The 26,859-nt window shown below is 39.4% G+C and overlaps 1 protein-coding gene across 1 annotated transcript; it reads right to left on the bottom strand.

Annotated features, from left to right (window-relative positions):
- On the bottom strand, positions 1–26,840 carry CRISP2 (cysteine rich secretory protein 2). The gene is given in 8 exon segments (XM_060021251.1): positions 1–128; positions 10,242–10,330; positions 14,537–14,652; positions 15,382–15,527; positions 19,420–19,507; positions 20,293–20,409; positions 24,679–24,749; positions 26,813–26,840. Coding segments are annotated over 7 exon segments (753 nt in total). The 5' UTR covers positions 24,748–24,749; positions 26,813–26,840.
- Between the last annotated feature and the right edge of the window lie 19 nt (positions 26,841–26,859).

Raw genomic sequence — 26,859 nt, 5'->3', positions numbered from 1 at the left:
TCAGTAAATTTTGCCTTCACATAGGCAAGTAGTCTTGCACTTTTCCTTGAGCAATTCATGTTCACAGCCAGCTGTTTTCTTCAAGGAATCACAGTTACTAAGGAGATCTTCATACTCACAAGAATTGGCTGTAACAAAAACAGATGAGTTACCTCATTATCATTTTTCTCAGTAACGACAAAACAATCCACATATTCAAAGTGTATGAGTGGGTAAGATTGGACAAACAAGTCAGTGTCACTTACACCACAAGGGGCCTTTCACTTCTTGAGGGACATACAAGGTGCCTTAGTTGAGCTCACTGATTAATCCATCACTTTTTATTTTGAACTTGGTGACATGTTTCTAAAATGAATTGACCTATTTTTCTCCCTTAGCAAAGAGAGTAAAATGAAAATACCTACAGAATCTAATATGGGAGGAGCTACTACACACATAGAACTATTTAAACTTAAATTATTTTAAGCTAGGCGAAATTAAAAATTTAGTTCCTTAATCTTACCAGCCACAGTGTTCAATGACCACATGTGACTAGTGGCTACTTGTAAGATACATGATGATAGAGAACATCCTTATCATTTCATCCTATTGGACACACTGCCTCAGACACCAATGCTTTCTCTTTCAGGAGAAAGTGATTCCAGTGGGAAGATAGAGATGTAAAACAATGATAATATGCCTTCTTGCTTTCTAATGTTTCTTTTTTGGATGTTCTCCAGGGACCCCAAACCCAACAAATCTCAAACTAAATTCATCCTCTTACCCAAAATGGATCCAAGGTGACTATTCCCCTCCCACAATCCCAGGGGAATGGTTCCCTGACTACTCAGTCATTCAGGCCAGGAACTGAATCAATCTGAACTCCTTCTTTTCTACTTCTGACCAGCACCAACCAGCACTGGTAACAAACACTGGCTATTCTACTTCTTGTCTCTCAGCCCTGTCCATTGTTCTTCATTCATTTTCCCAGTAATGAGGTCAAGACATTCAATTTCTTTTTAATCCATGTTTTTCAATAGTTTTCTTGCTGACTTCCATCCAATAGTTTCTACTTACCAGTACTAGAAAGCTCTTTATCAAACATGATTCTGATCTTGTCACTCTTTTGCTGAAAACCTTTCAATTGAGTGCTTATTGCTAATAGGATAAATTCCAAGCTCCTTAGCTAATATAGCACTCAGCAGAGGTAGAAATATTCCATGGTTTATTTATTTATTTTTTTTTGCCTTTTTGAACTCTTGTATTTTGACTTTTTTTTTAACATCTTTATTGAAGTATAATTGCTTTACAATGGTGTGTTAGTTTCTGCTTTATAACAAAGTGAATCAGTTATACATATACATATGTTCCCATCTCTCTTCCCTCTTGCGTCTTCCTCCCTCCCACCCTCCCTATCCCACCCCTCCAGGCGGTCACAAAGCGCTGAGAAGATCTCCCTGTGCTATGCGGCTGCTTCCCACTAGCTATCTACCTTACGTTTGGTAGTGTATATATGTCCATGCCTCTCTCTCGCTTTGTAACAGCTTACCCTTCCCCCTCCCCATATCCTCAAGTCCATTCTCTAGTAGGTCTGTGTCTTTACTCCTGTCTTACCCCTAGGTTCTTCATGACATTTTTTTTCTTAAATTCCATATATATGTGTTAGCATATGGTATTTGTCTTTCTCTTTCTGACTTACTTCACGCTGTATGACAGACTCTAGTTCTATCCACCTCATTACAAATAGCTTAATTTCGTTTCTTTTTATGGCTGAGTAATATTCCATTGTATATATGTGCCACATCTTCTTTATCCATACATCCGATGATGGACACTTAGGTTGTTTCCATCTCCTGCCTATTGTAAATAGAGCTGCAATGAACATTTTGGTACATGACTCTTTTTGAATTATGGTTTTTTCAGGGTATATGCCCAGTAGTGGGATTGCTGGGTTGTATGGTAGTTCTATTTTTAGTTTCTTAAGGAACCTCCATACTGTTCTCCACAGTCACTGTATCAATTTACATTCCCACCAACAGTGCAAGAGGGTTCCCTTTTCTCCACATCCTCTCCAGCTTTTACTGTTTCTAGATTTTTTGATGATGGCTATTCTGACTGGTATGAGATGATATCTCATTGTACTTTTGATTTGCATTTCTCTAATGATTAATGAAGTTGAGCATTCCTTCATGTGTTTGTTGGCAGTCTATATATCTTCTGTGGAGAAATCTCTGTTTAGGTCTTCTGCCCATTTTTGGATTGGGTTGTTTGTTTTTTTGTTATTGAGCTGCATGAGCTGCTTATAAATTTTGGAGATTAATCCTTTGTCATTTGCTTCATTTGCAAATATTTTCTCCCATTCTGAGGGTTGTCTTTTCGTCTTGTTTATGGTTTCCTTTGCTGTGCAAAAGCTTTGAAGTTTCATTAGGTCCCATTTGTTTATTTTTGTTTTTATTTCCATTTCTCTGGGAGGTGGGTCAGAAAGGATCTTGCTGTGATTTATGTCATAGAGTGTTCTGCCTATGTTTTCCTCTAAGAGTTTGATAGTTTCTGGCCTTACATTTAGGTCTTTAATCCATTTTGTTTATTTTTGTGTATGGTGTTAGGGAGTGATCTAATCTCATACTTTTACATGTACCTGTCCAGTTTTCCCAGCACCACTTATTGAAGAGGCTCTCTTTCTCCACTGTACATTCCTGCCTCCTTTATCAAAGATAAGGTGACCATATGTACATGGGTTTATCTCTGGGCTTTCTATCCTGTTCCATTGATGTATCTTTCTGTTTCTGTGCCAGTACCATACTGTCTTGATTACTGTAGCTTTGTAGTATAGTCTGAAGTCAGGGAGCCAGATTCCTCCAGCTCCATTTTTCGTTCTCAAGATTGCTTTGGCTATTCGGGATCTTTTGTGTTTCCATACAAATTGTGAAATTTTTGTTCTAGTTCTGTGAAAAATACCAGTGGTAGTTTGATAGGGATTGCATTGAATCTGTAGATTGCTTTGGGTAGTAGAGTCATTTTCACAATGTTGATTCTTCCAATCCAAGAACATGGTATATCTCTCCATCTATTTGTATCATCTTTAATTTCTTTTATCAGTGTCTTATAATTTTCTGCATACAGGTCTTTTGTCTCCTTAGGTAGGTTTACTCCTAGATATTTTATTCTTTTTGTTGCAGTGGTAAATGGGAATGTTTTCTTGATTTCACTTTCAGATTTTTCATCATTAGCGTATAGGAATGCCAGAGATTTCTGTGCATTAATGTTGTATCCTGCTACTTTACCAAATTCATTGATTAGCTCTAGTAGTTTTCTGGTAGCATCTTTAGGATTCTATATGTATAGTATCATGTCATCTACCAACAGTGACAGCTTTACTTCTTCTTTTCCGATTTGGATTCCTTTTATTTCCTTTTCTTCTCTGATTGCTGTGGCTAAAACTTCCAAAACTATCTTGAATAAGAGTGGTGAGAGTGGGCAACCTTTTCTTGTTCCTGATCTTAGTGGAAATGGTTTCAGTTTTTCACCATTGAGGATGATGTTGGCTGTGGGTTTGTCCTATATGGCCTTTGTTATGTTGAGGAAAGTTCCCTCTATGCCTACTTTCTGCAGGGTTTTTATCGTAAATCGGTGTTGAATTTTGTCGAAAGCTTTCTCTGCATCTATTGAGATGATCATATGGTTTTTCTCCTTCAATTTGTTAATATGGTTTATCACATTGATTGTTTTGCGTATATGGAAGAATCCTTGCATTCCTGGAATAAATCCTACTTGATCATGGTGTATGATCCTTTTAATGTGCTGTTGGATTCTATTTGCTAGTATTTTGTTGAGGATTTTTGCATCTATGTTCATCAGTGATATTGGCCTGTAGTTTTCTTTCTTTGTGACATCCTTGTCTGGTGTTGGTATCAAGGTGATGGTGGCCTCGTAGAATGAGTTTGGGAGTGTTCCTCCCTCTGCTATACTTTGGAAGAGTTTGAGAAGGATAGGTGTTAGCTCTTCTCTAAATGTTTGATAGAATTCACCTGTGAAGCAATCTGGTCCTGGGCGTTTGTTTGTTGGAAGATTTTTAATCACAGTTTCAATTTCAGTGCTTGTGATTGGTCTGTTCACATTTTCTATTTCTTCCTGGTTCAGTATCAGAAGGTTGGGTTTTTCCAAGAATTTGTCCATTTCTTCCAGGTTGTCCATTTTATTGGCATAGAGTTGCTTGTAGTAATCTCTCATGATCTTTTGTATTTCTGCAGTGTCAGTTGTTACTTCTCCTTTTTCATTTCTAATTCTATTGATTTGAGTCTTCTCCCTTTTTTTCTTGATGAGTCTGGCTAATCTGTTTTGTTTATCTTCTCAAAGAACCAGCTTTTAATTTTATTGATCTTTGCTATTGTTTCCTTCATTTCTTTTTCATTTACTTCTGATCCGAGTTTTATGTTTTCTTTCCTTCTGCTGACTTTGGGTTTTTTTTGTTCTTCTTTCTCTAATTGCTTTATGTGCAAGGTTAGGTTGTTTATTTGAGATGTTTCCTGTTTCTTAAGGTAGGATTGTGTTGCTATAAACTTCCCTCTTAGAACTGCTTTCGCTGCATCCCATAGATTTTGGGTCGTCGTGTCTCCATTGTCATTTGTTTCTAGGTATTTTTAAATTTCCTCTTTGATTTCTTCAGTGATCACTTCGTTATTAAGTAGTGTATTGTTTAGGCTCCATGTGTTTGTATTTTTTACAGATCTTTTCCTGTAATTGATATCTAGTCTCATAGCGTGGTCAGAAAGGATACTTGAAACAATTTCAATTTTCTTAAATTTACCAAGGCTTGACTTGTGACCCAAGATATGATCTATCCTAGAGAATGTTCCATGAGCACTTGAGAAAAATGTGTATCCTGTTGTTTTTGGATGGAATGTCCTATACATATCAATTAAGTCCATCTTGTTTAATGTATCATTTAAAGCTTGTGTTTCCTTATTTATTTTCATTTTGGATGATCTTTCCATTGGTGAAAGTGGGGTGTTAAAGTGCCCTACTATGAATGTGTTACTGTCGATTTCCCCTTTTATGGCTGTTAGTATTTGCCTTATGTATTGAGGTGCTCCTATGTTGGGTGCATAAATATTTACAATTGTTATATCTTCTTCTTGGATTGATCCCTTGATCATTATGTAATGCCCTTCTTTGTCTTTCTAATAGTCTTTATTTTAAAGTCTATTTTGTCTGATATGAGCATTGCTACTCCAGCTTTCTTTTGGTTTCCATTTGCATGAAATATCTTTTTCCATCCCCTTACTTTCAGTCTGTATGTGTCTCTAGGTCTGAAGTGGGTCTCTTGTAGACAATAAATATATGGGTCTTGTTTTTGTATTGATTCAGCCAATCTGTGTCTTTTGGTGGGAGCATTTAGTCCATTTACACTTAAGGTAATTATCAATATGTATGTTCCTATTCCCATTTTCTTAATTGTTTTGGGTTCATTATTGGAGATCTTTTCCTTCTCTTGTGTTTCTTGCCTAGAGAAGTTCCTCTAGCAGTTGTTGTAAAGCTGGTTTGGTGGTGCTGAACTCTCTCAGCTTTTGCTTGTCTGTAAACGTTTTAATTTCTCCATCAAATCTGAATGAAATCCTTGCTGGGTAGAGTAATCTTGGTTGCAGGTTTTTCTCCTTCATCACTTTAAATATGTCCTGCCAGTCCCTTCTGGCCTGCAGAGTTTCTGCTGAAAGATCAGCTGTTGGGCTTCCCTGGTGGCGCAGTGCTTGAGGGTCCGCTTGCCGATGCAGGGGACCCGGGTTCGTGCCCCGGTCCGGGAAGACCCCACATGCCGCAGAGCGGCTGGGCCCGTGAGCCATGGCCGCTGAGCCTGCGCGTCCGGAGCCTGTGCTCCGCAACGGGAGAGGCCGCAACAGTTAGAGGCCCGCGTACCAAAAAAAAAAAAAAAAAAAAAAAAAGATCAGCTGTTAACCTTATGGGGATTCCCTTGTGTGTTATTTGTTGTTTTTCCCTTGCTGCTTTTAATATGTTTTCTTTGTATTTAATTTTTGACAGTTTGATTAATATGTGTCTTGGCATATTTCTCCTCGGATTTATCCTGTATGGGACTCTCTGTGCTTCCTGGACTTGATTAACTATTTCCTTTCCCATATTAGGGAAGTTTTCAACTATAATCTCTTCAAATATTTTCTCAGTTTCTTTTTCTCTTCTTCTTCTGGAACCCCTATAATTCAAATGTTGGTGTGTTTAATATTGTCCCAGAGGTCTTTGAGACTGTCCTCAGTTCTTTTCATTCTTTTTTCTTTATTCTGCTCTGCAGTAGTTATTTCCACTATTTTATCTTCCAGGTCACTTATCCGTTCTTCTGCCTCAGTTATTCTGCTATTGATCCTATCTAGAGTATTTTTAATTTCATTTATTGTGTTGTTCATCATTGTTTGTTTCATCTTTAGTTCTTCTAGGTCCTTGTTAAATGTTTGTTGCATTTTGTCCATTCTATTTCCAAGATTTTGGATCATCTTTACTATCATTATTCTGAATTTTTTTTTTTTTTTTTTTTTTTCAGGTAGACTGCCCATTTCCTCTTCATTTGTTAGGTCTGGTGGGTTTTTATCTTGCTCCTTCATCTGCTGTGTGTTTTTCTGTCTTCTCATTTTGCTTATCTTACTGTGTTTGGGGTCTCCTTTTTGCAGGCTGCAGGTTCGTAGTTCCCGTTGTTTTTGGTATCTGTCCCCAGTGGCTAAGGTTGGTTCAGTCGATGGTGTAGGCTTCCTGGTGGAGGGGACTAGTGCCTGTGTTCTGGTGGATGAGGCTGGATCTTGTCTTTCTGGTGGGTAGGTGCACGTCTGGTGGTGTGTTTTGGGGTGTCTGTGGACTTATTATGATTTTAGGCAGCCTCTCTGGTAATGGGTGGGGTTGTGTTCCTGTCTTGCTAGTTGTTTGGCATAGGATGTTCAGCACTGTAGCTTGCTGGTCATTGAGTGAAGCTGGGTGCTGGTGTTGAGATGGAGATCTCTGGGAGATTTTCACCATTTGATATTATGTGGAGCTGGGAGGTCTCTTGTGGACCACTGCCCTGAAGTTGGCTCTCCCACCTCAGAGGCACAGCACTGACTCCTGACTGCAGCACCAAGAGCCTTTCATCCACACGGCTCAGAATAAAAGGGAGAAAAGGAGAAAGAAAGAATTAGTAGAAGTAGAAAGAAGGAAAGAAAGAAAGGAGGGAGGGAGCGAGGGAGGAAGGAAGGAAGGAAGGAGGGAAGGATGGGAAAAAAGAAAGAAGATAAAGTAAAATAAAATAAAGTAAGATAAAGTATAATAAAGTTATTAAAATAAAAAAATAATTATTAAGAAAAAAAACAACGGACGGATAGAACCCTAGGACAAATGGTGGAAGCAAAGCTATACAGACATAATCTCACACAGAAGCATACACATACACACTCACAAAAAGAGGAAAAGGGGAAAAAATCATAAATCTTGCTCTCAAAGTCCACCTCCTCAATTTGGGATGATTCGTTTTCTATTCATGTATTCCACAGATGCAGGTACCTCAAGTTGATTGTGGAGCTTTAATCTGCTGCTTCTGCGGCAGCTGGGAGAGATTTCCCTTTCTCTTCTTTGTTCTCACAGCTCCCAGGGCCTCAGCTTTGGATTTGGCCCCGCCTCTGCGTGTAGGTCGCCGGCTCAGGCCGGCGTGGGGGTGGGGGGCGGGGGGGGGAGGGAGGGGCACTGCGTGCGGGGCGGGCCTGCGGCGGCAGAGGCCGGCGTGACGTTGCACGAGCGTGAGGCGCTCCGGGCGTTCTCCCGGGGAAATTGTTCCTGGATCCCGGGGCCCTGACAGTGGCGGGCTGCACAGGCTCCCCAGAAGGGGAGTGTGGATAGTAACCTGTGCTCACACACAGGCTTCTTGGTGGCGGCAGCAGCAGCCTTAGCGTCTCATGCCCGTCTCTGGTTTGCGCTCGTTTAGGCGCGGCTCGCGCCCGTCTCTGGAGCTCCTTTAAGCAGCGCTCTTAATCGCCTCTCCTCGCGCACCAGGAAACAAAGAGGAAAGAAAAAGTCTTTTGCCTCTTTGGCAGGTCCAGAGTTTTCCCCGGACTCCCTCCCGGCTAGCCGTGGTGCATTAACCCCCTGCAGGCTGTGTTCATGCCGCCAACCCCAGTCCTCTCCCTGCGCTCCGACTGAAGCCTGAGCCTCAACTCCAAGCCTCGCCCGCCCCGGTGGGGGAGCAGAGAAGCCTCTCGGACTGGTGAGTGCCGGTCGGCCCTGATCCTCTGTGCGGGAATCTCTCCGCTTTTCTCTCCGCACCCCTGTTGCTGTGCTCTCCTACGCAGCTCCGAAGCTTTCCCCCTGCGCCACCCGCAGTCTCCGCCCGCGAAGGGGCTTCCTAGTGTGTGGAAACTTTTTCTCCTTCACGGCTCCCTCCCACTGGTGCAGGTCCCGTCCCTATCCTTTTGTCTCTGTTTATTCTCTTTTCTTTTGCCCTACCCAGGTACGTGGGGGGTTTCTTGCCTTTTGGGAAGCCTTAGGTCTTCTGCCAGCGTTCAGTAGGTGTTCTGTGGGAGTTATTCCACATGTAGATGTATTTCTGGTGTATCCGTGGGGAGGAAGATGATCTCCACGTCTTACTCTTCCGCCATCTTCCCGGAAGCCTATTCCATGTTTTTTTAGCTGATTTTTTTCCTTTAGTTAATTTATAGTTTTGACATCATCAATATTCTGAATTATAGCTCTATAATTCAGTAAGAAAGAATGCTGACTAAAGGTGAATGCATTTGAAAGGTAAAAGTCTCAGGGAATGAGTCAACTCTATTGTTCATAATAATTTTTTTTTTTTTTTTGTGGTACGCGAGCCTCTCAGTGTTGTGGCCTCTCCCGTTGCGGAGCATAGGCTCCGGACATGCAGGCTCAGCGGCCATGGCTCACGGGCCCAGCCGCTCCGCGGCATGTGAGATCCTCCCAGACGGGGGCACAAACCCGTGACCCCCGCATCGGCAGGCAGATTCTCAACCACGGCGCCACCAGGGAAGCCCCATAATAATTTTAATAAAAATATCCCAACTATAAAAAACCAATAGCTATTTTTACTTCAGATCATGATAACTTTAGAAATGACACATATGACATTTTATTCCCTCCTTTTGCAACAATATCTTGGATTCTATGAACCCATATCATATACAGGTTGGACTTTGTCATTAAAAGTGTGCACAAAACCATGAGTAAATTATAGGGCAAGTGATCATTTATTATGTTAATCACCATGCTTCCAATTATACTTTAGAAAAAAATGCAGTAATCAGCATGAGGAACTCATTTGCACAAAAGAAACATTCAGTTTGCCTGTATAGACTGAGACACAATGTGGTCTCACATCCTTAGATTTATACATTTTTATGCTTTCAAAATACTACCTTTGGTGTAATGACATTAACATTGATGAAATTATCAGAAGCATGAATGTATAGTTTTGGTTTTTTTTGTTTTTTTTGTTTTTTTTTCAGTATGTGGGCCTCTCACTGTCGTGGCCTCTCCCGTTGTGGAGCGCAGGCTCCGGACGCGCAGGCTCAGTGGCCATGGCTCACGGGCCTAGCTGCTCCTCGGCATGTGGGATCTTCCCGTACCGGGGCACGAACCCGTGTCCCCTGCATCGGCAGGCGGACTCCCAACCACTGCGCCACCAGGTAAGCCCCGAATGTATAGTTATTAATGAGCTCTGCGAGGTCACAGAAACAAATGGATGCTAGATGTTTCATTATCTTATATATGGTAATATAGGCATACCTCATTGTATTGCATTTCACTTTACGGTACTTTGCAGATATTGTGTTTTTTACAATTGAAGGTTTGTGGCAACCCTACATTGAGCAAGCCTATTGGTGCAATTTTTCCAAAAGCATTATTTTTAATTTAATGTACATTGTTTTTTTTAGACATAATACTATTGCACACTTCACAGACTACAGTATAGTGTAAACATAGCTTTCATGTGCACTGGGAAACCAAAAATTTGTGTGACTCGCTTAATAGCCATATTTTCTTTCTTTCAGTGATCTGTAACAACGTCTCTGAGGTATGCCTGTATTTTTTTCATTACAGAGAATATGTAGGTTATTGAAATGTGTAAAATGTTTACTTAAACACACTCAGTTGGGTAGTCTTTTTGTCTTGGCATAAATATGTTATTTAAATTGGTTACTTTGGGAGATTTCTTTATCCATAAAAAGAAAATGAAACATCAATTCTTGATTATAATAGCAAGTTAATCACTTCAAACTTACTGCATAGTCCACTGTCACAGTTATCAGGGCAACTGGCACAAGGTGTTCCTTGTTGGTAAGGGGTACTCTTTTTACTCACATTATTACCACTGTAATGTAAAATACACACTGTCAAATATTTTTCACTTTACTGTTTAGTTGCCAAGGGCAACATCAATCACTAAATATATATAAGTATATATGTAACGTTTTTAGTTCTGTTAGCAAAACTGAGGGGAATTCCCTGGTGGTCCAATGGCTAGGATTCTGGGCCTTCACTGCTGTGGTCCCAGGTTCGACCCCTTAGGTGGGGGAACTAAGATCCCACAAGCTGCACCACCAGGCCAAAAAAAAAAAAAAACAACAACAAAACAAAACTGAAAAATTACAATTCCCAACATGTAATTTACATAACATCCAAATTAAGAAATTACTTCACACACATCGACCCATCTCCTTGACTCTACTTCTTCAGGCTGGGCAGCTATACTGGCATAACTAGTCTAAAGCATCCAGATAACTTCTTTGCAGCAATACACTTTTCATCTCCCGGTAGACTTGGTCAGATTGGTAAGGCCGTGCCCCGCAGACAGCTGGCTAGGGATAAATATATCACTTTGAGAGACGGGGAAAGATCCTGGGGGCAGGAGGTTGCAGTATGAAAAAGAATACTCAATGTTGCAATATAATTTTATATTTGAAAGAGGATAAATACCCTAATTCCTCTAATATGAACTAGGGACAGTAAAGCTCCAATATATATATATTTTAATTTCGAGATGGCATTGTGCTATTTAAGTAGTTTGTGGTGCGTGTATTTGTGGGTCAGGGAGAGCTGGGGAAGGTTTATGAGTTTCCAGAGGTAGTGCGTGAGAGATTTTTATGTTTACCGAAAAAGGAACGTGAGATTAAAAAGTTTTGATAAACGCCAATAGCCTGGGTGTAGTCAATTACAGTGACTAACTTGTAAGTCATCGATGATGATTATCCTATTGGCTGTTAAATTTATCTAATTCATCGGAAAATACATGGGAATGCAAATCTCAGTAGTGTCAAGGGAGCCAAGGGCCCAAAGTGATGTATTTGAATCTGTCTTCCTGCACAGAACATGGCTGTCCATGTGGTAGCCTTGGAAAGGCTTGGAAAGATTGTGACGTAGACACAAAAGTGTTCTTGAGGTTCTGTCACTCCCGCTTTCCTCATTATTCACTTCAGCTCTCACTCCAGATGCCTGGTTCCCGATGCCTCCCCTCTCACAGCCAGGCAGTGAGTTTGGATGCATTCTCCGAGGGTCTATCAATTTTTTTATTAAGTTATACTTGACACACAATATTCTATTAGTTTCACGTGTACAACATAGTGGTTTGATATTTTTATACATTATGAAATCACCACAGTAATTCCAGTTACCATCTGTACATCTCTTGTGGTTTGATGGATTCCTTTAGTGTTAGCTTTGGACTTCTTTTTCATTGTTTTTTGTGTATCCATTGTAGGTTTTTATTTTGTACTTAACATGAGGTTCATATATATCAGTCTGTATCTATAGCTGTTTTAAGCTGATAGTCACTTAAGTTCGAAGGCTTTCTAAAAGCACTAAATTTTTACTACCCCCATCTGTTTTATGATTTTTATGTCATATTTTACATTTTTTTACCTTGTGTAGTCCTTCACTACTTGTTGCAGTTACAATTGATAGTAGCACTTTTGTCTTTTAAACTTCATACTAGCTTTTTAAGTGGCTGATCCACTGCCATTACTATATATTTGCCTTTACCAGTGAGATTTATTCTTTCATATGTGTTTTCTGTTTCTGGTTGTGGCCTTTGCTTTTCTGCTTAAAGAAGACCCTTTAACATTTCTTGTAAGGCCAGTTTAGTGATGATGAACTTTTTTAGTTTTGCTTGTCTGGGAAACTCTTTATCTATCCTTCAATTCTGAATGATAACCTTGCTGAACAGAATATTCCAGGTTGTAAGCTTTTTTTGGTTTTGTTTTTTCAGAACTTTAAATATATCCTACCACTCCCTTCCAGCCTATAAAGTTTCTCCTGGAAACCAGCTGAGAGTCTTATGGGGTTTCTCTTCTGTGTGATTAGTTGTTTTTCTCTTGTTGCCTTAAAAATTTCCTCTTTAACTTTTGCCGTTTTAATTATGTCTTGGTATAACTCTAGGTTCATCTTGTTCGGGACTCTCTTAGCTTCCTGTACCTGGATGTCTGTTTCCTTTTTCAGGTTAGGGAAGATTTCAGGCATTATTTTTTTTTAATGTTTTCTGTTCCTTTCTCTCTCTTATCTTCCTGGGACCCCTAGCTGTTGGTAGCTTGCTGTTGTCCCAGAGGTACCTTAAACTCTCCTCATTTAAAAAAAAATTCTGTCTTCTTTTTGCTGTTCTCATTGGGTGATTTTTCACTATTCTAGCTTCCAGATCGCTTATCTGTTCTTCTGTATCATATAGTCTGCTATTGATTCTCTTGAGTGTATTTTTTATTTCAGTTCCTATATTCTTCATTTCTGATTGGTTCTTTTATTTTTTAAGTCTTTGCTGAAATTCTTATTGTGTTCTTCCATTATTCTCCCTAGTTCAGTGAGCATCCTATAACCATTTCTTTGAACTCTATCAGGTAAATTACTTATCTCCATTTCATTAGAGTGTTTTCCTGTGGTTATATTCTGTTCTTTCATTTGGAACATATTCCTGTCTCCTCATTTTGTTTGAATTTTGTTTTTATTATTATTTAAAAAAAATTTTTTGTTGGAGTATAGTTGCTAAATTTTGGGTTTTTTTCTATGATTTAGGCTAAACAGCTACCGCTCTTGGTCTTGAAGGAGTGGCCTTGTGTAAGAGCATCCCCTGTGACTGCTTGTGACTGGTGGCTTTAGCAGACCAGCTTGAGCTGGAATGGGCCAGGCTAGAGGAAGTCCCTGGAGAGCACTGTGCTTAACGGCTGCCTTGGTGGGATGGCTAGGGCTGCAGCTGGGGAAGGTGTGCACTGGGGGGAGTCCCAGGGGGACCAAACAATGGTGCTCACTGGTGCCTTCGACTCTGGGGAGGGCTCCAGCAGTTCCCTGTTCATTTGGAAGAAGCTCTCGGGTTAGTAGATGGATTTTCCTTCTGTATAGTCTGAATGCTTTTTAAATTGCTGGGGTTTTTTTTTGCTGTGTCCCAGGGCAGGTGAGTCTGTTCTCAAGCCCCTCAGCTATATCCCTCCTACTGCAGATCACTAAAATGGGGGTGGGGTTCCCATGGATACAGTGTCTCCATCTTTCCTACTAATTTCTATGTGGTCCTTCTATCTGCAGAAGCTGTTAAATCAACTTCGGGGGCAATTTCTTTATATGTAGGTGTAGATTCAGTGTGTGCATGGGAGGAGGTGAGCTCAGGGTCTTCCTAGGCCCATGTTGTCCTTCCCCAAATGACCTATCTATTCTTTCTACTAAACTCTAATAGCTGTTTTCAGGAAAATGACTTTGGAGGTCATATTTCTCAAACTGGAGACCCATATCCCTGGGTCATCTATAGTATCAAATAAATCCTATATGAGGCTTGGTTTGGGGCCTCCCTGCCTGTAGTGGTAAAGAACTTCAAATTTTAAAAGAAATTAAGACTAGCAGATATGTTGAGGTTAGGTCTTTAGTTTATCCATAGGATTTGTTGTGGAGAACTTAAAACGTTTTGCTTAATGAAAGAGCATGTTTCCTGTTACAAATAAAGACTGTAAGGAATTGTTCATTATGGAGTTTTTGGTGAAAACTTCTGAGAAACAAAAGCTTAAGATGTTTCCTTCTTCTGGACTCTAACATATATTAAAGATCTCTTGAAAAACCTTTGAGACCCAGAAGAATGAATCATATCTAATGATAATAACATATATGGTTTTCAAGATAAGTAAGAATAGGAACGTTTCAGCAGAAAGGGCTGAAATCACAATTTACTATCCCTTATTTTCCACTCCACTACTGCCTCTTGCTTTACCATCAAGCTTCCACCCACCTAGGGTGTGAAATTAGTGAGAACTGATGACATCAAGTCTAGAGAAAGGCATACTACATGTGCCCAGAGAATAACCTTGAGCCCTGGGGAAAGGCAATTGAGAGAAAAGACATGACTTCATAATTGAGGAAAGAGAGTTTCAGATTTTACTCTTGGAAATGAGAACTTGGTCTCTTCTCTGATAAGTTGAATGTATCTTACCTTAAGCAGTATTTCCAAAGGTTTATCCCTTCTCTTTATTAAAATATGCTTTTTTATTTTGATTGGGTAAATGTAAGATTATTTTAAAATATTAAATTGCCGATGGAATTATTGGTATTAAACTTTAAAGTATATACTTATGCAGGACAGTACTGGCAAACATAGTAGTATTTTAGGCTCTCCTGATTGGGACAGTAGGCAATTCCACATCCAACACGGAAAGATGAGTACCAAACAAGCTACAAATGCATAAGGAAATATGTAAGAATACATTAAGGAAGAGGGGAAAATACTGGGAAAACAAATAATAGCAAATGTAAAACAAAAAGTGATTCTTGGCACTTCCTTGGTGGTGCAGTGGTTAAGAACCCATCTGCCAATGCAGGGGACACGGGTTCCATCCCTGGTCCCGGAAGATCCCACATGCCTCGGGGCAACTAAGCCCACGTGCCACGACTACTGAGCCCGCATGCTACAACTACTGAAGCCCGCGTGCCTAGAGCCCGTGCTCCACAACAAGAGAATCCACTGCAATGAGAAGCCCGCACACTGCAGTGAAGAGTAGCCCCCGGTCACGACAACTAGAGAAAGCCTGCGCGCACCAGCAAAGACCCAACGCAGCCAGATATTTAAAAAGAAAGAAAAAAAAGTGACTCTTATAGTTTGTAGCCGTATACCTTATGGAAATATTTAAACTACTGAAACAAAGTCACAAACTTTAAAAATATTAAATTTCGTGTATCCATTTATAATGTTGGAAAAGTACAGAGTGTACTTCCCTGCCAAGAATTTTGCAGCCCATGAAAAAAAAAAGAAAATGACAGTTTTAGATGAAATACCAGCCAAATGCCAGGACTCTATTATACTCAAGCCCTTCCCCCAGATTGAACATTGGTGTTGGTCATCATTTGGAGAAGCTTTCTCTGTTAGAGCATCTGTGGCAGAAGTTTTTCATTTGTTCTGGTTACCTGGGTATAATGTCCAACAATTGCACTGGAGCTCTTTGGTCCTGCACCATAGACAAAATTGTGGTGTTCTTCAAACCAGCTTTGGATTGCATCTGACCAGGCCGTAGGGTCACTTGACATGTAGAGATTCTCACCACATTTTGTACCTAAGTGTGAACAGATCATTCATGAAGAAAACAAAAAAGCATGCCGTGGCAAGAGAAGTCAACTACATGAACACAAGGATGTTGCTCTTCAAACTCAGTGCCTGTATTTGCTAACTGTTAATACATGAAAAAGATGCTTCCATTCCTTATCAACTGTAAAGCTGAATAGAAGACAGATCTACCTAGCCCACTGGGCTGGCCACAATATGCAAACTTTGAATAGGTTGAGAAGAATTTATTCTAACAAGGACCTACTGTATAGCACAGGGAACTATACTCAATATCTTATAATAACCTATAATGGAAGTGAATGTAAAAAATATATATATATGTATATTTGAATCACCTTGCTGTACACCTGAAGCTATCGCAACATTGTAAATTAACTATATTTCAATAAAAATCAAAACCAAACCAAACCAAACAAAATCCTTCTCCCTGTGGGTTGTCAAAGATGCATTCTTTTTCATGCTCAATTCTTTACAGGTATAATGTGTGTGCTCTCAGCTTTGTATTGTTAGCTTACGCAAGGCAACAACCAAATTTTATTTTTTCTCTCCTCTTACCCACCCTCAGCAGAGATTTTTCACATATAGGAGCCAGAATAAATATTTATGATTATGAATTTGCATAAACTTTGAGAAAAAAAGGTTTACGGGCAGTCTTTAAGAGTCCCAATCAAGAGTCAACTGACATCAGGAAGGTGTTCAAAACTTGTAGCTCTTCCCTTAATCCATGAGTCATAATGTCACAATGTGACATTATAGTTATATAATGTTATATAACTTACAGTTATAACTCTCTGAGGAGAGCTATATATAACTTACAGTTATATTATAACTGTATATTATAACTTCCAGTTATATTATAACTGTATATTATAACTTCCAGTTATATTATAACTCTCTGAGGAGTCATAATGTCTCCTCAGAGAGTTAGGCAGGAAGGACCTTGCAGAGGGTGACATCAGCAGAATGGTGAGGTAGGAAGCCCTGGACTCTCCTTTCCCCAATACACACACACTGATTCAGCAACAATTCATGAACAAATTGCCCTTGTCAGAAATCCAGAAACAAAACTAAAGGCTTCCTGACCCTGAGGGATATGAAACCAGACTCACTGAAGCCTCTAGGGAGATTGGAAAACCCTCTGGCGAGAATCCCTACCCTCAGCACCGTGCCATACAATCAGGAAGAGACCCTCTAACTCCCAGCTTCTCCCAGGGGAGGGAAAGAGTTGGCTCATGTGTCCAGCAACCCAACGTTTCCAAGGGGACGCCCCAGAGGGCTGGCTTCTGTCTTGCTAGTCTTGGAGGTGGTGAGTGGAGATGGTGTTTGGGCTGCTAGACACCATAACTCCTCCCTCTGGCTCAGCACAGAGCAAGCAAATGAAAAATCCTTTCATTTTTTTCCTTTCTTCCCTGGGAGGCAGAGTTGATCAATGTGTCCAGTGGTCCAGTTTCTCTGGGGCTACCCAAAGAACTGGCATCTTTCTTGCCAGTCCTGGAGCGCAATCTCGTTCCCTGGGGGAGAACTGAGATGGCAGTTTGGATTGGTAGATGCCATAGCCCTTCTCCCCAGCTCAGCACAGAGCAAGCCGACAAAAACCTCAGCTGCCTACTTCTCCCTGGGGAGGGAAGAAGCTGGTTTGGTCATCTGATGCCACACATTTTCCAGAGGCTGCCTGAAAGACTGGCTCCTGACTTGCCTGTTTTGGAATGCTATCAAGACCTAGCATAAACTCGCTGCCTGCGGCTAGTGAGAACAGAGACAGATATTTGGGCTGGCAGTTGCCGTATCCTCCTTTCCTGGTTCAGCACAGAGTGAACAAACAAAATACTCCAGCTCTTAGCCTCTCCCTGGGGAGGGAAAGAATTGGATGGACTGTCAGAGATCCATCTTTTCTGGGGGCTGCCTGAGGAAACGACTTAAGAATCTTTCTTGAGCAAAATGGACTTGAACAGCATTTCTCCAAAAAAGATGTACAAATGACCAACAGGTATATGAAAAGGTGCTCAGTGTCACTAATCATCAGAAAAAGGCAGATCAAAACCACAATGAGATATAACCTTACACCTGTCAGGATGTCTGTTCTCAAAAAACAAAAGACAGCAAGAGAAATTGGAATTCTTGTACGCTGTTGGTGAGAATAAAACATAAGTAGCTGTTGTAGGCAACAGTAGGGAGGTTCCTCAAAAAATTGAAAGTAGAGCTACCAAATGATCCAGCAATTCCACTTCTGAGTATTTATCCGAAAGAATTGAAGTCAAGATCTTGAAGAGATATTTACATTCTCATGTTCACTGCAGCACTATTCATGATAGCCAAGATGTGGAAATGACCTAAATGTCCATCAGCAGATGAACGGATAAACAAAATGTGGTATATACACACAATGGAATATCATCCATCCTTAGAAAAGAAGGAAATTCTGCAACATGCAGCAACATGAATGAACCTTGAGGATATTTTGCTAAGTGAAATAAGCTAGTCACAGAAAACGAGTGCCTGATTCTATCAGTATGAAGTATCTCAAATAGTCAAATTCATAGAATCAAAGAGTGGAATGGTGGCTGCTGGGCTGGGGGGAAGGAGGAATGGGGAGTTACTAATCAATGGGCATAAACTTTCTGGTAAGCAAGATAATTTCTAGATATCTGATGGACAGCATGGCACCTACAATCAACAATATTGTATCATACACTTAAACATTTCTTGAGAGGGTAGATTTCATGTTAAGTGTTCTTAGCAGCATAAAATTTTTTAAAAACTAAAAAAAAAAAAAAAAGGTGTTCTTACCAGAGTAAAATTAATTTAAAGAAGAAAGAAGTGCCTTGAGGTCCAGACACGTTACCCTTTTCAGCCCTCTCTTAATATTTACGTTTTGGTGACTTGAAATATAATGTTTACGTGCTGCTTAAAGAAAGTATAAAATGTTTTTGGATATCTCCTTTAATAAGGAAAGACAGAAACTTAGAAACACAGTAGACTTGGATCTTTAAGACCATTTTCCAATGTTCTACTGAACACAGTCGCCTCCTGTTGTAATTTCATCATAATGTTTGCATCAACAATATAAACAAGAACAATTCTACTGAAATAACAGGTAAGTTATTCACTACCTTTAAATTGGGCTTACCTATGTGTATATCATGCTTGATAATGTAAAATATTTTATGTAAGGTTTGTGAATAGAAGTTTTTTTTTCTCTCATGGCTTTTATGATCCTTGGTAAGATACGTCTTCAAGTTTTTTTGAGTCTAATGTATTATTCTATGCTTTATAGGTACACAGTCTATACAAAATACTTGACAATTTGTTATCAAAACTTTAAAAAATGAGTCAACACACCCAAAATATTCATCCTGATTAAAAAAAGCTTAAATATTTTTAGAGTAAAATTCAGGAACAGTTCAACATATTTTAACACATTTTGTGAATGCAAAATAATCTGATTTCAAAACACCAGACAGCTACACAATATCACAAAAAGGGCAAAGGGTGAGAAATCAGGAAGCCTGGTTAACTTTCCAGTATGTGATACTCCTACCAGTTGTGTTCTTGCATAATTCATTCCTTCCACATCCTTACTTTTTAATCTTTAAAATCGGGAAAATGATTATGCATGACCTGTTCACCATGAGCTGATCAAGAGGAACAAATGAGATGCTGCTTAAGAAATAATTTGCATAATGTAAATAATCAACAAGCATGAAATAGTACTTATCATATCTCTCTCTATACAGATACTTTAATTTTAAAAGTACAGCCATATAAGCAACATTTATTCACAAAGTCTTCTGAATACAATGCCCCAGAATGGTCTATCCTATTTTATTTGTCTAATATTTTATTTGCTCATTTATTCAACAAACATTGACTCATTTACATACTGGTCTTCCGGTCATCTGGATTACTGTGTTCTAAAGTGCACTTGTTTGCCCACTTCTGAGCATTTGCTGTTGCTTCTCTGCTCCATTCCTAAATGTCACAAGAAAAACAAAATACACAAAGATTCAATTCCAATGAAGTATATGCTTTAAAATCTGATTGGTAGGCTGATTTGCATTACTTTAAAACTTCTGTAGATGTATTATCTAATTGTCATTGGTATTAAAGTACCTTTTTGTTTGTGTGTATGTGTGTGCGTGTGTCTTTATCTGTCCCAGTGCCAGTTTCCACACAAAGACAAGTCCACAGGTATGTCTAACGAGAGAAATACCTAATACATTATCTGACTATGATAGCATAGCAGCCACACCTAAGATTTTTAATAATGTTGCTGCTCTAAATACTAACATGTGAGATAGTCTGACTATATTTCAGTAGTAATAAGCTGACCTCGTTTATTGCCAATTCCATTTGTAGCCCACTGTGTCCACATGGGAGATGTCTAGCTTTTATGGACTATTCCCTGGGAAATGGGGTGTTATTTTCCCTAAATGGCATCGATCCTGAAGGATAGGAGATTTCTTTATTTTCGACTAGGGAAGATAGTGAACCAAAAATGTAACACCTTCATATTTGATGCCTGAAGATCTGGCTTCTAAATTCTGCCTTCCCAGCTTAAGAGCCCTGTAATCTTGACAAGTTATTTAACCATTATAAAGGAAAATTCATTTCTGCCCTGCCCATGACAGAGCTAAATGAAGTAGAAAAATAGAGACAGAACTTTGTAAGCCACAAGAGTCTTAAGAGATGCCAGTTAGCTGCCTGCTCTTACCACTGCTGGTTCACACCACTTTATTTATATTCTTGCTTCTTACCATCTTTAGCATGTTGCTGGCAGGTGGAGAGACTGATTTCCTTAGTTCATTGTGTTTATTTACAATCTCTCTTTGGACTTACGTTTGAGTGGTTAACAGCGCAGTAAAGGATGGATCCTACAGGGAAATAAAATTAGGGTTTTTTTTTTAAACATTTTTGAAAATTGCATTTAAGAGTGAATAAGTTAATTCAGGGGCTCTGAGATGACTTTACAAAGTGTTCAGTTCAAGCCACTATGAGTTGTTAAGCACTGTCAATGAACTGATCCAAGGCAATGACAAATAGGAAAAAAGTAGTTTGAAGTTTTGAGAATGGGAATGGAATTCATGGCATGACAAATTAAAAACTCCTCTGAGGCCACAAATGCCAATTTCTAGTTTCAAGGGAACTCTCAGTGTGATTTTTCTAGACATACAAGTGATAATGTTTTATATTTTCTAATATTGTGTACAAAGGTATACAATAAGAACATGAAGGCAGATTCATCCACATTCAATCAGGCTGCAGCAGTGGGGTAAGAGCGGACCTCAAGACTCATCCTAGACTTTAAGGGGAACTTTGACCTGACATGGTATCTATTTTTAGAGAAAGAATATATTTAGAATGTATTTAGAGAAAGAATGTTGAGGTTCAGTTGAAGTGCATTCAGTATTCTAGTAAAATGATTCTACCTGTTTTATTTTTTTAACATCTTTATTGGAGTATAATTGCTTTACATTGTTGTGTTAGTTGCTGCTGTACAACAAAGTGAATCAGCTAAATGTATACATATATCCCCATATCCCCTCCCTCTTGCATCTCCCTCCCACCCTCCCTATTCCATCCCTCTAGGTGGTCACAAAGCACAGAGCTGATCTCCCTGTGCCATGGGGCTGCTTCTCACTAGCTAACTGTTTTACATTTGGTAGTGTATATATGTCCATGCCACTCTCTCACTTCGTCCCAGCTTACCATTCTCCCTCCCTGTGTCCTCAAGTCCATTCTCTATGTCTGTGTCTTTATTCCTATCCTGCCCCTAGGTTCTTCAGAACCATTTTTTTTTAGATTCCATATATATATGTGTTAGCATACGGTATTTGTTTTTCTCTTTCTGACATCACTCTGTATGACAGACTCTAGGTCCATCCACCTCACTACAAATAACTCAATTTCGTTTCTTTTATGGGTGAGTAATATTCCATTGTATATATGTGCCACATCTTCTTTATCCATTCATCTGTTAATGGACACTTATGTTCCTTCCATGTCCTGGCTATTGTAAATAGAGCTGCAATGAACATTGTGGTACATGTCTCTGTTTGAATTATAGTTTTCTTAGGGTATATGCCCAGTAGTGGGATTGCTGGGTCGTATGGTAGTTCTATATTTAGTTTTTTAAGGAACCTCCATACTGTTCTCCATAGTGGCTGTTTCAATTTACATTCCCACCAACAGTGCAAGGGGGTTCCCTTTTCTCCACACCCTCTCCAGCATTTATTGTTTCTAGATTTTTTGATGATGGCCATTCTGACTGGTGTGGGGTGATATCTCATTGCAGTTTTGGTTTGCATTTCTCTAATGATTAGTGATGTTGAGCATCCTTTCATGTGTTTGTTGGCAATCTGTATATCTTCTTTGGAGAAATGTCTGTTTAGGTCTTCTGCCCATTTTTGGATTGGGTTGTTTGTTTTTTTGTTATTGAGCTGCTTATACATTTTGGAGATTAATCCTTTGTCCATTGCTTCATTTGCAAATATTTTCTCCCATTTTGAGGGTTGTCTTTTGGTCTTGTTTATGGTTTCCTTTGCTGTGCAAAAGCTTTGAAGTGTCATTAGGTCCCATTTGTTTATTTTTGTTTTCATTTCCATTTCTCTAGGAGGTGGGTCAAAAAGGATCTTGCTGTGATTTATGTCAAAGACTGTTCTTACTATGTTTTCCTCTAAGAGTTTTACAGTGTCTGGCCTTACACTTAGGTCTTTAATCCATTTTGAGTTTATTTTTGTGTATGGTGTTAGGGAGTGCTCTAATTTCTTTCTTTTACATGTAGCTGTCCAGTTTTCCCAGCACCACTTATTGAAGAGGCTGTCTTTTCTGCATTGTATATTCTTGCCTCTTTTATCAAAGATAAGGTGACCATATATATGTGGGTTTATCTCTGGCTTTCTATCCTGTTCCATTGATGTATCTTTCTGTTTCTGTGCCAGTACCATACTGCCTTGATTCCTGTAGCTTTGTAGTATAGTCTGAAGTCAGGGAGCCAGATTCCTCCAGCTCCGTTTTTCTTTCTCAAGATTGCTTTGGCTATTTGGGGTCTTTTGTGTTTCCATACAAACTGTGCAATTTTTGTTCTAGTTCTGTGAAAAATGCCATTGGTAGTTTGATAGGGATTGCATTGAATCTGTAGATTGCTTTGGGTAGTAGAGTCATTTTCACAATGTTGATTCTTCCGATCCAAGAACTTGGTATATTTCTCCATCTGTTTGTACCATCTCTCATTTCTTTCATCAGTGTCTTATAGTTTTCTGCATACAGGTCTTTTGTCTCCTTAGGTAGGTTTATTCCTAGATATTTTATTCTTTTCGTTGCAATGGCAAATGGGAGTGTTTTCTTGATTTCACTTTCAGATTTTTCATCATTAGTGTATAGGAATGCAGGAGATTTCTGTACATTAATTTTGTATCCTGCTGCTTTACCAAATTCATTGATTAGCTCTAGTAGTTTTCTGGTAGCATCTTTAGGATTCTCTATGCATGGTATCATGTCATCAGCAAACAGTAACAGTTCTACCTCTTTTCCGATTTGGATTCCTTTTGTTTTTTTTTCTTCTCTGACTGCTATGGCTAAAACTTCCAAAACTATGTTGAATAATTGTGATGAGAGTGAGCACCCTGTCTTGTTCCTGATCTTAGTGGAAATGGTTTCAGTTTTTCACCATTGAGGACGATGTTGGCTGTGGGTGAATCTACCTGTTATAGGTAGATTTTATAGGGTCGCTCAAAAGACCCCATTAAAAAAATCTCCAAGGCCATTTGGAGGGAGTAAAGCCATCCAGTGAATGGACTATTGCTGACTTTGTTCCTTTTAGAGACAGAAATATAATTGATAAGGTATTAAATCAGGTGCTGATATTTTTGGTGTATCTTTGTGTGTGTGTGTGTGTGTGTGTGTGTGTGTGTGTGTGTTGGGGGGGATGGATCCTAAACCTGGAGGTGGAGTAGGGTGTGTGAATTGCTCCCACAAGGTCTAGCAATTTGATAGCCTACATTTACACAAAAGGCTGATGTTACATGAGCAAGATTTTTTTTTTAAATCAATTTATTTTTTTTAAATTTTTGGCTGTGTTGGGTCTCCTTTGCACTGTGCAGGCTTCTCATTGTTGTGGATTCTCTTGTTGCGGAGCTCGGGCTCTAGGCGTGCGGGCTTCAGTAGTTGTGGCACATGGGCTTAGTTTCTCTGTGGCATGTGGGATCTTCCCGGATGAACCTGTGTCCCCTGCATTGGCAGGCAGATTCTTAACCACTGTGCCACCAGAGAAGTCCCAGCATGAGTAAGATTTTGAAGTGTAAGTCTGAATAGACAGGGTCCTTGGTTGATCTTCCCCTGACACCTTGGAATAAGTCATTCTCTGCTCCCCCAATACTGAGTCCCCTTCAAAGCTCTGCAAATACTGTGAACATAGGTCTGACCACATTTTATCACCATGATCTCATTGTGCGTCCATTTTTCCTGCCTACTTGTACGTTCCTAAGGCAGGGGCCAATACTGAATGAAAAATAAATCCAGTGGCACGTGTCTTTATAAGAGATACAAGAGGAGAAGGTGATGTGAAGATGGAGGCAGAGATTTCAGTGATGTAGCCACAAGCCAAGGATTGGTGGAAGCCACCAGAAGCTGGGAGAGGGCCATGGAACAGACTCCCTCCTAGATCCTCCAGAGGGAGCATGGCCCTGCTGATACCTTGATTTCAGACTTCTGGTCTCCAGAACTGTGAGAGAATAAATTTCCATTGGGCTAAGCCACCAAACTTGTGTTAATTTCCTACAACAGCCCTAAGGACCTAATGCATTAATTTTCCAAAATATCATGTACTCCATATAAAAATAATGCAATATTTTTCTTTTTTTGGACTAAATCTTTGAAATCTGGTGTGTAATTTATACCTACAGCACATCTTGTTTTGGAAAAGCCACATTTCAAGTCTTTAATAGCCCTGTGTGACAGATAGCTGCTGTACTGGACTGCTCATCCTTGAACTTTCATCTAGATAATTACGTTAAGTGCTCTGAGCTACCAAGGAGTGCTCTGTGATGTACTAGACACTCTCATTACTTCTGCTCTCAAAGTGCCTTGCCATCCCACAGAGCTGCCTGGATAGCTCTGGAAAGATTTTTCCACTTTAACCTTACCTTTGCTTCGGTGGGGAAAGATGGTAGCAGCACAGTAGCCAGAAACAGCACAACTGGGAGTGAAGCCATTGCTAGGAAGTAAGTCAAAGAGAACAAAGGTCTACATTGAAACATGTAGTACATGGACCTCTAACTAGGAGGGAAGAACTAATGTAATGATCTTGGTTATCTCAAAGGAGCCGTGATTCCCAAATTTATAAGTAATGTAACAAGAGAGGACTGTCATATGGTGCCAGTAGAATCATGATAGAACCAACCTTGTCTCTGAGAGGGACAATAAAAAATAAGCTGAAGAACTTGACTGTTGCACTTGAATTATACCTATAAAGGTGAGGGACATACCACTTCTTTCTGCCCACTTCTATTGCTCCTCAGCCCATCAGAAAGAAAATATGGAAGAAAACAGATTTCGCCACAGTTAATTATGATCTTGCATTGATTATTCATTTCAATTTTAGGGCAAAGGTTATTTTCAGTGTATACCATTTCTTAGTTTTTTTCCTCTTGTCTATGAAAAGTAGACTTCTTGTCCTTTTAATTATACACAACTCTAATCAAGATTTCAGGGTTGTGATAACACAGAAATGTACAAATACTTTAGTAGTAGTTATTTCTCCAATGGAGGCATTAGAAGTTATGTTTATTTTATTCCTTACACTGTCTATATTTTCAAATTTCCAAGTATAGAAAAAATACAAATAGAACTAATATATTGAAAATCTAGCCTGTTCGAATTTGCTGAATCCATGATTGGGTACAAAGGTTACTTAATATCTTCATTAACTTTTTAAAAGACACTCAGCATTGGGTTGCCCACACTGTGCTTTCTCAATGTGTCAAAAAATCCTTGGTCCTTTAGATGAATCAAAAAGAACATGAAGTTTAGGAAGCATTCATATTCTCTTCCCCACCATTCATCATATAAAAATTACTCACTTTGTAAATTAAAGGAATACTGCCTAGATTAACTGTCTTCCTATGCAATTGCTACCCCCAAATTCTTGGAGGAAAAGAAAATTCTAAACTGTTTATCTGCAGTACATCTCAGGCCTTATTGATTTGTAAATAGTGGACAATTGGTACCTCTTCCATGTATTGCCTTTCTTCTCAATAGTGTGATTATCAAAGGGAGAGGAATGAACATTTATTGACAGTGTAGGGCAAAATACAATGTCTAATTTCACTCTCTTACCTTCGCAGGTATGGTGGTGTTTTACGGATGAAGGAATTGAGGCCTATAAGAGTTAATTAACCTATGCCAATGGTAAGTTCCTTTATTTATTTATTTATATTTATTTATTTTGGCTGCGTTGGGTCTTTGTTGCTGCGTGCGGGCTTTCTCTAGTGGCCTCGAGCAGGGTCTGCTCTTCGTTGCGGTGCGCGGACTTCTCATTGCGGTGGCTTCTCTTGTTGTGGAGCACGGGCTCTAGGCGTTTCCATAGTTGTAGCACACAGACTCAGTAGTTGTGGCTCGCGGGCTTTAGAGCTCAGGCTCAGTAGCTGTGGCCCACGGGCTTAGTTGCTCCGCGGCATGTGGGATCTTCCCAGACCAGGGCTCAAACCCGTGTCCCTTGCATTGGCAGGCAGATTTTTAACCACTGCGCCACCAGGGAAGTCCTGGTAAGTTCTTAAGTAATGGCAGAAATTAACCTTCAACCAATTATGATGTCCAAGTCAATGCACATTGAAAGGAAAACATAGTTTCAACTGGGAAAATCAAACATTTTGTAGCTCAATGGAGACACTCTATCCTTATTTTAACAATTCCTGTGTTAATATACAACAGTATACAATATGTTCATAGTAAAAATCACTAACATGGAAGAATATACAATATATACAAATTGTCATATTTTACATTGTTTTCTATTCAATATAGTTCTACTATACTTGTTTCAAGATCATAAACACGGGAACTATTTCTATTATCCATTTTAGAATGAGATGTAAAAAATGCATTTGTTTCAACTTGACATAGTGAGAGTAGAATTAATTCAAGATCATTGTCTCAATAACTATCCATAAAGTTTGAAAATCATGGGTACATTTGTTAAATATATAACTTTACCGTTGGCAAAATAAAAATGATTGACAAATAAAATGTTCACGTTTAAATAAATGAGTTATCACTTACTGTTTGTTTTCAGAGCAGGATGAAGTATCTGCTTTGTCTGTAGGAAG

The sequence above is a fragment of the Delphinus delphis genome, chromosome 10 (assembly GCF_949987515.2).
Source record: "Delphinus delphis chromosome 10, mDelDel1.2, whole genome shotgun sequence".
Lineage (NCBI taxonomy): Eukaryota > Metazoa > Chordata > Mammalia > Artiodactyla > Delphinidae > Delphinus > Delphinus delphis.
This window is presented reverse-complemented; position numbering and strand designations above follow the sequence as displayed.